General features: G+C 38.6%; 1 protein-coding gene across 5 annotated transcripts in view; it reads right to left on the reverse strand.

Annotated features, from left to right (window-relative positions):
* The window catches only part of SMARCA2 (SWI/SNF related, matrix associated, actin dependent regulator of chromatin, subfamily a, member 2), a 123,926-nt gene that overhangs the window by 33,340 nt on the left and 73,273 nt on the right, over positions 1-17,313 (reverse strand). For all 5 annotated transcript variants that reach the window (XM_067316534.1, XM_067316531.1, XM_067316533.1 and 2 more), the window contains 3 exons: positions 15,923-16,150; positions 12,696-12,773; positions 6,026-6,244 (listed from right to left, as the gene is read on the reverse strand). In XM_067316534.1, coding sequence (XP_067172635.1) covers positions 6,026-6,244; positions 12,696-12,773; positions 15,923-16,150 — 525 coding nt within the window. The remainder of the gene's footprint in view (positions 1-6,025; positions 6,245-12,695; positions 12,774-15,922; positions 16,151-17,313) is intronic.

The following is a 17,313-nucleotide window of genomic DNA, read 5'->3' on the forward strand; positions in this document are numbered from 1 at the left end:
ATGATGTAAACGAAACACTGCCCATTTTGGTCTCAAACATGTTTCACTGGCCAACACAGAAAACTATTTTGAATCCAGTGTGCACATCTAAAGGATAGAACTTCATTCATTTCACCCAGTCAGCAAATAAGCTGAAGGACAGGCTGAATCTGGATACAAATATTTCAACTGTCATGAGAGATTTAGCCTCAGGGTAATTGTTTGGAGGATGAGATAAAGAGCAGCAGAACTAGACACAGAACTAGAAGACTAGCAGACTAGTCTTAGTCAAGCAAGGGTGGTCTTGATATCTATGCCTCAGTCAATGCAATTGGAACAGAGATGAGGGCAGCATAAGTATCCCAGATAGCAAACTCCTCCTTCCTTCCATTTTATTTATTTATTTATTTAGGAAATATGGTTGCCATGCCAACAGTTACAAAACACCAGGCTGCAGCGACAGCTGGTGATGAAGCCTGTTCTTGTGCTACATTTTCCCAGGGAGGCTGGCTGTTATTCAGTCACAGGTTGTTCAGGGCAGCTGCACAATCTCACTAGACATTGCACGTGTCTATCCTTTTGGCTTCTAGAATTATTTTGCATCCTGCTTCCAAATTCAGGCATCCAAGTGAGCTGACATACCTTTGTTGCTATATGTGCATGTATGCAGGTCTTGAGGTATTGTCTTTCCTTTAGAGACTTGCCACATAGCCTATACTCATGAAGGTGAAAATAGGCATCAGGGACTAGCCAGCATCTTGAACTCCAGGAAGAGAAAACTTTTTTTTTTTTTTAGGCAACAAGAACAGATTAGGCTTTAATGCACCTTAACTGGACTTTTTGGCACTGGGGTGTCAGCAGCAGGGTTAAAGCCTTGCTGAGAAGCAGAGGTAGCTGATCTCCACAGTGAGAAGTCTGGCTGCTGATCCAGGCAAAACTCCTCAGAAAGGAAAAGAAAAAGTCAGCCTCCCCAAAACAAATGTAGCCGAAGAGATAGCTAAGCATTGAATACTGATATTATTAAACCAGAAGGTCAGAAACATGAAGTTTCCTTCTGGAAAGCTGTAAGAGAGGATAGCTATAAAGATGTACAGCAGCTAGAGCAAGAGAAAAATTAAAAGTAACCCTTGCTGTTAGCAAACAAATCTGGTTGTTTTGTAACACCTCAATAAAGATAGAAGTATCTATAGATACAGACCTGTGGAGAGTGGCTTGTTAAAAAATATGGGTAAGGGGCGACTTGTGAATCAAAGTACCATCCTTAAGTTGGTAGGTATTGCCTCTTCTGTTTTTTCATTTTTTTCTGATATAAGTAGTTCACTGAATCCGAGTTAACATGAAATAATTAATTTAAAATTTCCATACAATATGGATGGTATTGTTAACTTACAAGTTAACAGTGGCAAAGCCATGGGATTCAATTGCTTATAAACTATCTATGATAGTTTTACGAGAACATCATGACAACACTTAGAAAATTCTAGCCTGATTTAGATTTTCAGTATGAATGCAATGAAGAGGACTTTTTACTCTGAACCTGCACAAGGAGTGTTACAGGGCAAATCCAATTCCTCAGAATAAAGAGTTTGAAAAATATCAGTAGTTCCGACACTTGCATTTGTTTCAGCACACTCAAGTACACAGCTGTCACCTGGAAGCACAATTTAAAATATGTACACAATAGAGACATAGAGAATGCCTTCTTTGCTTCAGTCTTTACTGGTCAGGCCAGCCCTCAGGAACCCCAGACCCTGGAGGCAAGAGAGAAAGTCTGGAGAGAGGAAGACTTTCCCTTGGTGGAGGAGGAGTGGGTTAGAGATCATTTAAGCAAACTTGACACCCACAAATCCATGGGCCCTGATGGGATGCACCCACGAGTGCTGAGGGAGCTGGCAGATGTTATTGCTAAGCCACTCTCCATCATCTTTGAAAGGTCACGGAGAACAGGAGAGGTGCCCGAGGACTGGAAGAAAGCCAATGTCACCCCAGTCTTCAAAAAGGGCAAGAAGGAGGACCCAGGGAACTCCAGGCCAGTCAGCCTCACCTCCATCCCTGGAAAGGTGATGGAGCAGCTCATCCTGGAAGCCATCTCCACGCATGTGGAGGAAAAGAAGGTGATCAGGAGTAGTCAGCATGGCTTCACCAAGGGGAAATCATGCCTAACCAATCTGATAGCCTTCTATGATGGAATGACTGGCTGGGTAGATGAGGGGAGAGCAGTGGATGTTGTCTACCTAGACTTCAGCAAGGCTTTTGACACTGTCTCCCATAGCATCCTCATAGACAAGCTCAGGAAGTGTGGGTTAGATGAGTGGACAGTGAGGTGGATTGAGACCTGGCTGAATGGCAGAGCTCAGAGAGTTGTGCTCAGTGGCACAGAGTCTAGTTGGAGGCCTGTAGCTAGCGGTGTCCCCCAGGGGTCAGTACTGGGTCCAGTCTTGTTCAACTTCTTCATCAATGACCTGGATAAAGGCACAGAGTGCACCCTCAGCAAGTTTGCTGATGATACAAAACTGGGAGGAGTGGCCGATACGCCAGAGGGCTGTGCTGCCATTCAGAGAGACTTGGACAGGCTGGAGAGGTGGGCAGAGAGGAACCTCATGGAGTTCAACAAAGGCAAGTGCAGGGTCCTGCACCTAGGGAGGAATAACCCCATGCACCAGTACAGGCTGGGGGTTGACCTGCTGGAAAGCAGCTCCGTGGAGAAGGACCTGGGAGTGCTGGTGGACACCAAGTTAAGTATGAGGCAGCAATGTGCCCTTGTGGCCAAGAAGGCCAATGGTATCCTGGGCTGCATCAGAAAGAGTGTTGCCAGCAGGTCGAGGGAAGTGATTCTCCCCCTCTACTCAGCCCTGGTGAGGCCACATCTGGAGTACTGCGTCCAGTTCTGGGCTCCCCAGTACAAGAGGGATGTGGCACTACTGGAGCAAGTCCAGCGAAGGGCCACAAAGATGATTAGGGGACTGGAGCATCTCTCTTATGAGGAAAGGCTGAGAGAGCTGGGCCTGTTTAGCTTGGAGAAGAGAAGGCTGAGAGGAGATCTTATCAACGTGTACAAGTATCTGAAGGGAGGGTGTCGAGAGGATGGAGCCAGACTCTTTTCAGTGGTGCCGAGCGACAGGACGCGAGGCAATGGGCACAAACTGAAACACAGACACTTCCATCTTAACATGAGGAAAAACTTTTTCACTGTGAGGGTGACAGAGCACTGGAACAGGTTGCCCAGAGAGGTGGTGGAGTCTCCTTCTCTGGAGATATTCAAAAGCCGCCTGGATGCAATCCTGTGCAATGTGCTCTAGGTGACCCTGCTTGAGCAGGGGGGTTGGACTAGATGATCTCCAGAGGTCCCTTCCAACCTCAGTGATTCTGTGATTCTGTGATTCTGATTCTGTGATAGAAGTGCCTAAAATGCACTGTAGAGAGAAGTGACTTAGCCTTAACTTAGCTAATTAGAGAACATGCTTAACATCTCAATAGTGGAAAAGGAGGGAAACTGCAGCAGGAAAACAAGAAACATTGAAAAAGTAGTACTACATGTTGCATCTTAACTTTAGCAAGGTTTATGACCTCATCTCACACAACAGTCACAAACAAACAATGAAAACACGGACTAGATAAAATTATTATCAGGTACATGGTAGACTGCTCAGAAATTATATTCAGAACAATTACTTAATGGTGCTTTATCAAATGGAAGGTTGTGGAAGTAATGTTCCATGAAGTCCAGTGCTATTCAGTCTTTTTGGTGATCTGGAAGATGGAGAAGAAAGTATGCCTACTAAAGCTGCAAAGAACACCAACCTGATAGCACAAGAAGACCTGAGGACAAGCAAAAAATTCAAAATTATTTTGTTGAACTGGTACTGTAAACTTGGAAAACCTAGATATTTTTCAACAAGGACATATGCTAAATCCTCTTATAAGGAAGGAAGATCAACAGTACAAAACAGGATATCAAACAACTGGGTAGGGAGCAGATCCACAGAAAAGGATTAAGAGCTTATACTATATCTTAAATTGTACACTACACAAGTCAGTATCTTTACTGTTAAAAAAATAAAATACTGTATCAGGAGACATAAACAAGATAGAAATTATGTAAAAGAACTCCTCCTCTTTATTCAAATGAGGTTGCACCTGGAATACTGGTGTCTAGCTTTTGACCAAACCTACATAAAGACATCAGTCACATGAACAGCAGCTAGGTAAAAGCAATGAAAATAATTAAGAGATCTAGAAAACAGGATCTATGGGAAAAGACTGAATGAGCAGTGGTCGTAAACTTTAAGAAGAATTGCGTGAACAAGGAAATGGTACCGGTCTTTCACAGAATAAAGAGATGTTGTAAAAAGGAAGGGAACAGCCTGTTCTACATAACCACAGTGACTAGAACAAGTAGTAATAGGCTTAAAATCTAGCAAGGAAATTCAGATAAAATACTACAGAAAACTAAGCACTAAAATTGATTTCCTTGGGGAGTTCTAAATTCTCTGCTAGTGAAGGCCTTTAAGAACAGAACAGGTGAATATCTGTCATGAATGACATAGGATTGGTTGATCCTGCCTTGTGGTAGGAAGATGGAATAGATGACTTTTGCAGGACTGCCATTTTCTGACAGAGAAGAGCCTAACATAAGTTCTGTAACTTATCTGAGATGCAGAGTATGCAAGCTTAAGCTAACTTGTATGTTGCAATAGCCGGAGTATTTCAGTATTGAAGATAACTAGTTTAAAATGACCTTGAGTAGATGTATGCTATACTGCAAGCACTTCCACAGTAGGAAGGCATAAACCTAGGAGAATCTAGAGGCAGTTTTTGTCTCTAGGTCTTTCTTCCCCACTGACCACTTAAAAACATAAATATCAAACTCCTCCAGCCTGCTCAATTTGTTTTGATTTACAGGTGATGTATAATTCCTATCTTTATTCCCCTAAACTTTACAAACAGCAGCTGAATCTGGATCAGCTCTTCTCACAATATAGACTCACACGGTAGTCTTACTATATTGCAACTACTCTTCTGCAACTAACATCTCTTTTGTAACTAAAGTAGGTAGGTTTTCTGTTTTCTGCCTACCTTTAGTGAGGTGTACACATAAACTGCATTGTATATTAATTTGATGCAAGTCTGTGATTATTCTCCCACAGCAGAATATAGTCTGTCAAATCATGTAGACTAGTTTTACACATGCAGTACTGTATTAATACGTTTTGAAAATCATAATGTAGTAAGACATTACAAAATTTCCTGGTTTTGAAAAGACTTTGCAATAACCAATCCTCATCCCCTTACTACCCCTGCTATTACCATTCTGAGGAGGCACATGCATTAGTATTCATTAGATGTGTATCTTTTAGGCAAAAGAATGACAAGGATGAGTGACAAGTGCAACAAAATCACAGATGCAGTGTGAACAAGTTTTGAATCTTTACTTTCAGGTCTGGAATTTTAGTAACACGTTTATCAAGGTTTTTTATCTCAGCAAAGTAAAGAAATGCTCAGGCAATTGGAAATGAAAAAGCATGAGAAAGTGAGAAAGAGACTTATGTAAAAGTTTCCAAACTTTTAAAACGCTTAATTGTGTGTGTGTGCGTGCGTGTGTGTGTGTGTGTGTTTTAGGTAGCTGCAGCAGAGAAAGTTGTAATATACACTGATCACTGGTTTGCTCTACTATAAAAAAACTTGTGTATCTTAAAGATAAGACTTACTAAATAACATCTAAAAACATAAAGGTGAATTATATCAAGAACCACGGCAAAAGAATAGTTGCAAAAGAAGGAATCACAGTTCTGATTCAGCATCTACCAACCATAACTTGTTTCAGCAGCATAGCTTTAAATTTTAACTTCTGCCTTGAATACAGTTGTAAAAGCTGAAATATAAGAATATGTGGGCCTTAGCTGTTACACGGTCCTTTCCCTCGTGCAACTGTGCAGTCTTCAATGAGTTAAAAAAAAACCCAAAACCGAAAACCCCAAAAAACAAAAAAAAATGCCCACCAAATAAATAACTATCAAATGTAAAAAAGAAAAAAAGCAGCACCTACCCGCAGCCACTGTTTTTCTGTGAGAGCATCACTATAGTCCACATCCCTGCGTTGACGGGACCCTCTTCCAAATATTTTCTCTTCCTCTTCTTCACACGTGAGTCTTTCAACTTCAGCATCATCCTTAATAATCCAGGATGGCAATTCATCCTCTTCCATCAAGCGGGGCTTCCGCTTCGGGTTTCTGGCATCCTCCCTACGACGGTCCATGTCCATGCGCTGCAATGGCAGTTGGGACACAACAGTTGTAAGGGCCACTATTAAACAAACCATGGGAATTTCTGACTATTTAATTTTGCTTGACACTTCAAGTTACATCCTTTGGTGGTATTTCTCTTCCTTCAGCCCAATACTTCTAAAATGCAACTATGACAGGGAATTTCTACACTTGACTGTTGATCTGGTCAAGTTCATGACTCCACAGTTAACTTTCACGGAAGTTACTGGGAGCACTAGATGGACAGCACCTAAATAAAACAGATCAGGTTATGAAAATGCAGGGGTGGCTGTTGATTAAACAACTGTTTACCTTCTTGCACAATTTTTATGGTTTCTTCGTATTCATAAATGTGATCTGCAAATATTAAGCATTTCCTGGCAACATGCCCATATGTTATTATTATGTAATTAAAAAGAGTAACTGAAAACACACTAGTTATGGGAGTCTGAGTATTGGAAGAAAGAATTCTGAAAGCTCGTATTAGAAAAAAGTAATCAAGAGACAGAGGAAAGCTTGCCTATGCAGTGCCAGAAAACCAACCAGCTTAAACACTGATTGGTTACTGACCTTCCTGCTATATTACGGATAAATCAAAACACATACAAAAATATCAGATAAGATTAGATACAGTGTTAAAAATATGAGAAGGATAATGCTGTATTAAGACTCCTCTAAGAGATAACTGAAATAGTCATGTAAATTAATTTCAAGTTTGGTGAGCAATTACTCCATAAAAAAAGGCATGGATACTCAAGACACATTCTCACAATGACTGTAGACACATCAGTGAAATGCTTTTAGTTCCCCCAGAACAGAAAAGCAGAATGTGAGACATGAGACTATGCAGGTCCAACTAAGTTCAAGAACCAATGGTAAACATACATGTTTTTTTCGCATCCTTCAGTACCTCAGACAACGATGAAGCCTTCTGTTTTTATAGTGGCCTCCTGTATTTCACCTTTTAAAGAACACCTCATTCAAACTGGACGCATACATGGTCTGGTTTATTGGCATCTTGGCTACCAGCAAGTTGCACTCAGACAAGACCCAAATGAGAAATATTTCTTTACTATTTAGTAGAGAACTTCAGTGAAGTATTTGATGTCCAAAAACTGAACTCTGAAAGTCTTCATTTTTTCCCTGATGACCATGTTTCTAATTCTAAGACAATGACCGGAAACTAAGGTAGTATATTTTAATTGCTGTCTTCTGAAAGCAAAGTGCTTAACAAGGAAATTAAAGCCACTCCCAATCAAGCAGAGTTGTAAGAGATACAAATAGTCATTTGGTTTTCCTCAAGATACTGTTCAAACCCCTTTTATCTCTGGGAAAGCTCTGGTCCCATCTTTCCATGTATTAGCGAAACTTGTATTTGCAAAGCTGTCTATCTTATTTTATTGTAACTAATATAATTATTATGTTTACAGTATCCTCAATGAGGCCTAAATACCAGAAATTAAAAAGCACTATGCCACAAATGGTTACCTACAATTAAAGAACACAGCTGATGGCAAAATCATGGCATAAAACTTTGTTTCAAAAAAAAAAAAAAATCACACAGTACTGCTGAGCTCTGAGTAGTTATCTTGATCTTTCTAAAGGACAACTACAATAGTCCTTAAAACAAAAAAAAAAACAAAACACTTAGTTTAAAACCACTGATTTATACAGTGAATTGCTGCTGCATTGTCATTTTGGATCCTAGAAGAAAAAATATACTAGCATAGATGAAGTGTTGTCTCCCATATTGGTGGGAGGCCTAAAACAGCACTTCCATGGCAGTTTTTATATCAGAAATCTTTTAAGTTAGTATAACTTAAAAAGAAACATTAAAAATGATTTCAAAGTTTTCCTTCTTATTTATTAATTTTAACAGTAAAAGTAACATTCATTGAAGCACGCTATTAAGAAATTATGAAAGAGCTGTACAAATCACATTGAAACAGTCACTTCTCACTCTGGATCTTGTCTACACTTGTTTAGAACGTGAGAAAAAACTGGAAGTGACTATTTGCAATGAGCAGAAAAGTAAGACAATGTGAGATCTGGGGCTATCTAAAGTTTTTACGTATTAATTATTACCACATAATGCAGAGATATCACATCACTGGTGAAAGGCAAAAAGTAGATAAAATACTGGAATTAGGGGAAACAATATCAGTCAGAATGTACAACAGTGAATGGGAAGACGACCACGTCAAACCAGACAGAAATTTTTTGCTACCCCCTTGTTGTTTTAGCTTCTAAACTCAAAGTCGTATGTCACTGTTTTCTGAACTACCTGCAGCAGGAAAAGTAAAAACTGAAAAAATTCTTACTTCCTTAAAGTTCTTTTCTCTTCTTGCCACAGAAATTTTAAATTCTGGTAAACTGGAAGAATCTGAAGGAACAAGCCTATCTATGAGGATGTTATTGGAGGCAGTGTAAAAAGCCTTACTGAAGTAGAGATAAAAAACACCCACTGCTTTCCCCTTATCCACTTAGCCAGCCATCTCATTGTAGAAGGCAATCAGATTGGTTAGGCATGATTTCCCCTTTGTAAATCCACGATGACTTTTCTCAGTCACTCCCTTGTCCTTCATGTGTCTGGAAATGGTTTCCAGGATTACTTGCTCCACCACCTTCAGGTGATGTGAGGCTGACCAGCCTGTAGTTCCTCAGATCCTCCTTCTTGCCCTTCTTGAAGGGAGGAGTGACACTTGCTTCCTTCCACTCCTCAGGAACCTCTTCTGATAGCTGTGACCTTTCACAGATAATGGAGAGTGGCCTCACAATGACATCAGCCAGCTCCCTCAGGAATCGTGGGTGCATTACATCAGGGCCCACGGACTTGCGTATGTTCAGTTTGTTTAGATGTTCCCTAACCTGATCCTCCTCCATCAAAGGTAAGCCTTCCTTGATCCAGACTTTCCCTCTGATCTCAATTGCCTGGGATATATACATACATACACGTGTACAAAATGCTCCCCAGAAGGCATTTTGGCAGCCAGAAACTTTTGTCCTTAAGAATACTGTCTTCATTAATATTAGTATCTAATGCTTTGTTTGAGAAAGAAAAATGGTGGAATATCTATATCCATACCCACCCATATGCAAAAGCTACGTTTCATTACCAGTATCAACAGCAGTAAAACCAACATCCCAAATGGATACAGCACTCCCATCTATTACCATGTCTCCAACACACAGAAAGCAATTGTCCTAATAACTTGCTGTGAAACTCTATATAACAGTACGAAGCCTAGAAACAGGCATCCTTTCTTGATGCTAACTAGGAAAATCAGGTTCAGAATGGTAGAATAATAGGAAAGACAGGCCTTAACAATAAATATGAAAGATCTATAAGGGGTCATGCTGGAATAGTCACAGGGTAGATACGGGTATACAAAGCAATACAGCTGAAAATACAACAAATGTTAAACTGTTTCAAGGGGTGAGCAGCTTGCATAAAGCATTCCAAATATTTGTACTGTGTTCATTTTAACAAAAGTGCCTGGAGAATTTCTTAAGCTGGTTATGAATCAGACTTACTACAGTTTTCCTTGTGTATGCTAGAGCAATGTATTATGGAGCAGAATGTATTCATTCAGGACACCTAAGATCAAAATAGCTCATTTTCTATGCTAATAACTCTGTTAATGTCACACTTAAAAGATTCTGATAAAAATATATTCTCAATTCTAGTTTGACAGAAATCACAAAATATTTTTCAACATATATGGTTAGACAGTGAGCAAGGAGGGGCTACTACGTATGCTATCACTGCTGAGTACAGATCAAGAGGTTCCATGATCGAGACAATCGCTTCAGCGAGAGGGCTAATTTGGTAACAAAATGCAAAATTGCCTATGAGGATCATTTCACAGACCCTTTAAGAAAGTTTCTACCTTTCTCTTTTTCATGTAGAAGTACTTTTAAGCCAAGGTCCCCAACACCACATCTGTAGAACAATTAAGAATGCAGTGCAGAGATAGGAACTCCTTAAGCATGCATCAACTGTGACAGAAAGAACACAATTCCGAGGCTCTATGGAACTGTATATTTACTCTTGTCACTGATAACAGTGCAGGGAAACATCCTCAGCCACTGTCTCAGGCTCTGCTGGCTTCTCCAGATTATGGCATGGAGCCAGCAAAAGATCACTTGTACACATCCTGTTACTGAAGAGTGTATTTAGCTCTGCACCTACATCTCAGGACCCATGTCCAAGAAAAGTTCTAAAGCAACCACAGGACAGCTTCTTGAGGAACCAGCTTGTTCTCGTGTCTACTGTTTTGGAAATGCTTACTTTAGATAAGCAAACTACATGCTTTTACACTTCTAAGACTAGTTAAAATAATAAGTCAAAACACTACTTTTTCTTGGATATTAGTGAGTATTTCGCTGATAGTTTGCTGAATTCTGATTATATCTGTACAGCCTTAACAGAGGGAATGATGCTGCATTGATACCACTGAGGTAAAGTGAAAAATTCTTTTACATCTCTGCTTGTCTCTAGACTCAAATCTAAATGCGCAAGACTTGAGAATACAAACCTTTCGTACTCTTTAATTGGCTATATAAGACCTAGAATACGGAGAAAAAGAGAAAGAACCCTGACTGCAAAAATTATTTTTCAGACTTTCCTTTGATGAGCTCCCCGATATATAAAAAACAAATTCCTTATTAACAATTAAAATATATTTCTTAGCTATTAATATACACCTTCATTATTTCTATCTAAAATATTTTCACACTCCTTTCACAGCACATTAACTTTGCACTTTCATTTTTTATTGCCTACTATCAGCTCCTTACTCTTGCTTAGAAACCTTCAAGTAAATTAGTATGAAGAACATAAATTAATCACACACAATGCAAAGCTGTCTTCACTCTAGGCTCCTCAACTATTTTACTAATCAGCTGTTATAACCTTCAAACTTAATCTGAAAAGACAAACTTTTACAAATTTATTGAAAATAATCATAAATTCATCAACTACTTTCAACCTATGGATTAGTTCTTTCCTTCTCAGTCTGAAGCAACAACACTGAAAAGCTGTTTCCAGCAGCAAAACTGCATTCACAGAACGCTGGGTACTTCATTTTAACTGTGATTTTTGATACAAAAGCACTCACATTGATCACTATACATCTTGTACTCTCAGCTAGGGAAGATGGATATAGCTGCAGAAAATGCTATAAAATGTGCAGAAAAAAGAGGTAATGGAGACCAGAAAGGAAATATTTGGCTGTAAGTACTCTTTTTGAATTCTGGATCAAATGGTCACCTCTTGGTTTCTGTCATGCAAATCTCCTTACACCTGAATCATACTGAGGTAAAGTTTAAAAAGACAGATATCTGTGAGCACTCATTTTCAGTGCATCCTGTCTTTAGGGATTTCAGTTCTTCTCAGATAAAATTAAATAAAACTCAGCACAAAATGATTAAACTTGCAATTCAGCAATAACATAAGGCATATGGCCTTTGCCAATTGTCCACCTTAATATTTTTGCCATACATAGAAAGGGTCCATGCACACTTGTGTAAAGGTGAAAGACAAAACCTTGAGCAGGAGATGGTGTGAGACTAAAAACTAGCATGAGACTAGTAAAAACTAGTGCTGCTAGTAATGATTGCCTCTGTGGATACTTCCTGATACACTTTCATATTCATGCACCTATGAGAGTGCCTGCATTGTTCCATCCTGCAGAACAAAGCAGCCTCTGCAGAATGAGAGGGGATGGTGACTTCCTCTCAACAACTGTTTAAGCGTTCTCCTGTGACTGTTTCAGTGATTCTTAGAGGTCCTCCAGCAATCTTCATATTGCACACTTGCTAAAAGGCAAGAGCCATGCCTACACTGACATTTTAGTAATTATTCCATCAATGTTGTAATAGCACTAATAAGAAGGGAAGCGCTAATGTAAATGAATTGCTTACATTTGAATCACTGTTACCTAGCTCTGCTTTGACAACTGTTTAACAGTTCTAGCAGTAGAGATGCAGCTAACTGTGCCCTGGACAAAATTATCACAAACCCAACCTAATTCCCAAAGAAAACAGCACCATCAGTCTACTATCTTACTATCATGCTAAGTTCCTGTAGTTGTCCTTGACAACAGCACAGCACAAAAGTGAGAAGAAACATTACAAAAAATAAAAGTATGATGTCAAAGTAGCAAGCCAAACAGTAACTACCAGTTTTTCACTGTCTAAATTCCTCAAGTCATCTCAGAGTCTTCCTCTGGAGTGGCACTGTTCCACTATGCTGTCTGCAAGGCTCTCTGAAGTCTGTGTGTCATGTGATGAACCCTCTGTTTAAATAGATTGCTCTTCTTTCCTCAGATGAACAATGTGAGTAAATGAAGCCTATTCCTCCAATACAGTTTTCCAGCATTTGAATCACAAATGGTTAATGCCTTTGTTAAAAAAATACAGATACTCTACTTATGATCATATAGCCCTTACCATGAAGAGATCAAATTCCTCCTCACGTCGAGCAATCATCTGATTCAGAGTCTCATCATCTGGAACTTCATCTTCCTCCTAGTTACACAGACAGTTAAAGACATTAGAAAGAAGAAAGCTATATCTAACCTAGAGCAACAGTCTGCATCAGGTCAATGTTGTACTGAACTTCCTTCTGTCAAGACACGTGTGAAACAGTCAGACCAGACAAACTTTCAGAGTGCAATTCAGAAACAAGGCAAAACAGACTTCATCAAAGAGACAATTGGGACTTATTACCACCTTCATAAATTGAGAATGAGGAAATGAGCAAACATGCAACCACGAAATGCTGGTTTGTGGTTTTCCTGGGTCAAAAGCACAGTCAGTTTTCAGATCATTTTTCAGTTAAAACATATGCATTTCCGTTCTGCTTTTCTACAGTACTTCCCCAGAAATACCATTCTGCATTATGAGGTCTTTCCTGTCAAAGCAAGTAGAATGAAAACAGTCCTTTTTTTTTTTTTTTTTTTTAAGGAAAAAAGGGGGGGCGGGGACAAGAAAAGCCATACATTATACTGGAAGAAATGCCTGCTGAATCCCACTTTGTCTAGACCATTATCTGCTCACAAACTGAGATGCAAATCTCTGTCTTCAGAGAGAAAGAGTTATCTCATAAGAACAAACACATTCATTGGAAAACCAAATCAGAACTCTGAATTCAGTTAAAAAAATTAGTACTGAACAGTTATGATACCCATTTTTAACATAACCAGGCTCCACAGGGTTCAGTTTCCCTCTCCAAATTATTTTGAAAGCACAAGGCATTTCAAATCTGACAACAGAACAGGTCAAGCAAAACCACAAACTACTGACTGGTTCCCACATAAAAACCTAAAAGACCTACTGAATCTATGTATATTATACTGCTGACCTAAAGTTTTTCATGAAAACTCACATTTTCTGCTCAGTGAACTGGGAGTGTAGAATGCTGCATATAATGCCTCAAAACTCACATTCTGTAGCCTTTTATTTCCTAAATCATCAAAAGAAGCCTGTATTTATATCCACACGTGCTATTTTCCCTCCATTGATGAGATTTTTACACCGCAGAAAAAAGTGCAGTTCTTACTACTACAATTCCTAATGAATGCCTGTGCAACTTAATGTACATATAATTTAAATTTAACTGAAGCATGAAATAAGCTATGCTGCCGGCAAAATGAGAGTTAGATCTTCCCACTTCCAGTCAATGCTCCTTCAACATACAAGAAAAGGAAGTTACATACGTAAACACATACACACAGAATAAAGAATAGAGATCTCTTTTCCATTTTTTATGATCAATGAAGCATGTTACCTCACGGAAGTTTCACAAGCTTTCCATCACCTCAAACAGTGCAACTTCTAACCTAAAAATAAAAGGGATCCCACAGCAGGAACTGCAACAGAAGAGGCTGACCATCTGTGCTTAGTCTGAATAATCATGTTGCCAAACAGGTGCCCTTGGCAGGAAAGGAATTTGTAAACACCCACAAAAATCGCCTTTATGAATGTTACTTCTATCTCGTCTGCCATACTTTCATATTACTAAAATTTATCTTTCTAAATATAACAGAGACAACCTCTTTATTGTATCTAGGTCAGTATTATTATATGTACTTTTTGTTAGGAGTCAGATTATAACACCAATGTTTGCTTTAAAGACTGGCATTGGGTTATGGCAAGGAAACCTTGACCAAATCTGTGCGTGCTTCAGGACGGCACCTCAAGTGTACTTAAGCAAAGTACAAAAAGCAGATTGCTCTAAGGTCATCTATCAAATGAAGTATGCTAAGTAAGCCTCAACTTCAGTTCTGAGTTTTTGAAGCACTTTCAAGTAAATATTTTCTAGGGCTTTGAAAAAGCATGACAGAACGTTCTAAATTTTCAAAACAAATCCAAAAGCTGCCTGAGAGAGATTTCTATTGGTTTCAAGCTAATTCACCTACTCATGTAGACGGTGTTGGCTGGGTGAGAACTCCAGTTCTACCTCATCAAAAATGGTAGATATCAATCATCCCAGTTCAGAGCTTACCACCTAAATAGAATATCATTCCCTATAAAATAGCCAGCTTATGATACTTCTTTCATTTCTGATAAAAAATAGTAAAAGAATGATGCAAAACAACAAGTACCTTCTCTCTTAATGAGATACTACTTTCTTCTAAATGCAAAACAATGGTAAGAGTTTATACAAAGGGTTTAATTCACTGAAGAAGTAAACTCTTTGGCCTTTGAAAATTTACATGGTATAATGAAGGATATCTGTAAAACGGAGCCTGCAAAATCTGCTTTTCTTTCAGTATGCACTGTATTCAAAATCTACAAAATACACTCAGAGAAAAATTAGGCTCTGCATTCTTTCACTATACAGGATATTATTCTAAATGGGAAACAAAGTCACTGCAGAATGGAATTTTTTTTGTCCATCTTTAATATAATTGATACATTTTTCCTCTCTCTCCCTAATGCAGAATTTATCCAAACGATGAACTTCATTTACATTAAGAGAACAATCTGCAGGGACAGGCAAAAGAAGGGGCTCACCATTCCAAGACAGCAGTTCCAGAGAAAAACACAATGAAAAGACACAGACAAATCATCAGTGAATCTATAATCTCACATCCCATTATTATAAAGAAATATTTAACAGCTGTTTTGAAGAAGCTAATAGTTTCTTGAAGAGGAAGTAACCAGAATTCCAGGTTGGACACAGGACCAGTAAGAAACAGTTATATTGCTGGCTTGCCCTAAGCCCAAAGCACATAAAAGCACACCTTAAACCCAACCACAGACGCCTAAGAAGCAGCAGGGGAACAAGTTCTTTCACGATTAAACCTAGACAGTGCTAGTTACTTAGCATTTCTGAAAATCAGGCTATCACTTTGCAATGCCAGCTTTGATTCAGGAATTGTTTTACAGTCTGTTCTGGAAAAATCTTTGTTTGAAGAACAAATTTTTGCCAAACTCAGGAAAGGGTAGAATGAGTCTAAGTTAAAATACTTAATTTTACATTAAGGTCTGATCATCATTACAGCTATTAATATGACCAAAAGAGAGAGAAATGAAATTGTTTATTTAATAAGATGGTAAGAATATGGTAACTTATCAGATTTCAAAGGAGATGACAATCTTTGAAACTGATGAAAAATAAGAGTAAACACATCCTGAAACATCATCTTTCTGATTATTTCTAACCACCTTACCTCATTTTCTTCTTCGTGCTCCAATATGGCCTGTAGGAAAGCCCTCCTTTCGTGGCTTGAAGACTTCTGATCAAACATTCCAGCCTGAATAACTTTTTGATCCACATTCAGCTTATACTTTGCAGCAGCAAGTATCTTCTCTTCCACACTGTTCACAGTGCACAGTCGCAGGACTCGAACTTCATTCTGCTGACCAATTCTGTGAGCTCTGTCTTGGGCTTGCAAGTCCTATTAGGCAAAGAACACAGAGAGTGATTTATAAATGTGTGCTAACAGCTTACTTGTTGGATGCTGTAAAGCCAAAATTCTTTTTTGGCATAAAAGGCAAGCCTACAGCCCACCACAATTCATGTTGCTCATTCCTGATTGTCCACTTTCCCAGAAACTCATCAGACCCAGGCAGGGGGAAAACTGAAGGGGAAAAAAAACGGACATGCTCTGTGCAGTGTAAATACAGTAAGTCAAACACTTCCTGAAAGCATGTGCAGTAAGTGACTGAGAAGGGCTTAAGTATCTGTCTTTACCTTTCTACTCAAAGTTCATGGCCTTCCAAGTCAGAAAGAATCCTGAAGTAAAACAACTCTCTACTCCAGGACAAAAAGGCAACAAGATTAGTAGTATAAAATCCAGATATAAACTTGTGCATCTAAAACAAATCACTAGTTCTTTAATAAGTTAATTAAAAATTATTTGATCTGTTGCATAGGCTTTTAATTTGAATATGCTTAAACATGACCTTAAATAACATGAAACCTTTTAATTTAAAGTTCATTTTCAGAAGACTGAATCACTGAAATTCTTTTTTGATCAGGTGTTTGCACTTAGAAATAACAGATATAAAAAGCATGCTGCAGGTCAGAGGTAAAGAACTGCTTTTATATATGTAAAATCCTATCCTATTTTCTTTCAGAAAAAAAGAAAAAAAATCCCACATACTCCTAAAAATCATATGATTCTATTTCAGCACAGTCAGATAATGTAGGGCAGCTAACCTAAAAATGCTATTACAGTATTACGTTATCTCATAAAGCCACAAACTCTTTTACTAAAGGGGGAAAAAAAACAAAAAACAAAAAAAACAACTCTTCCCTCCCATAGCTCCCTCCCTCAGCACTATATACCACGTAGCTGTTGCAGCATAAAGGTATATTTGCTACTTGAATAACAGTGAAGATGAAGCTACAATATGAATTTGTTTATAAAATCATGTGAATGAACACAGGAAATGGTAAAGTGAGGAAATGAAAATTTTTATTTCTGGAAATGTTTTAAGCACAAAAAAAAGTCTCCCCTTTTAGCATATATCTCATTAAAATTTACAAATCTCTCCCATCCCAAAGAAAGGAAGACAAACTGAATGCAATAATTTAGCAATCTGCTCATTGGGTCCT

This window comes from Apteryx mantelli, chromosome Z (genome assembly GCF_036417845.1).
Source record: "Apteryx mantelli isolate bAptMan1 chromosome Z, bAptMan1.hap1, whole genome shotgun sequence".
In the NCBI taxonomy this organism is placed as follows: domain Eukaryota; kingdom Metazoa; phylum Chordata; class Aves; order Apterygiformes; family Apterygidae; genus Apteryx; species Apteryx mantelli.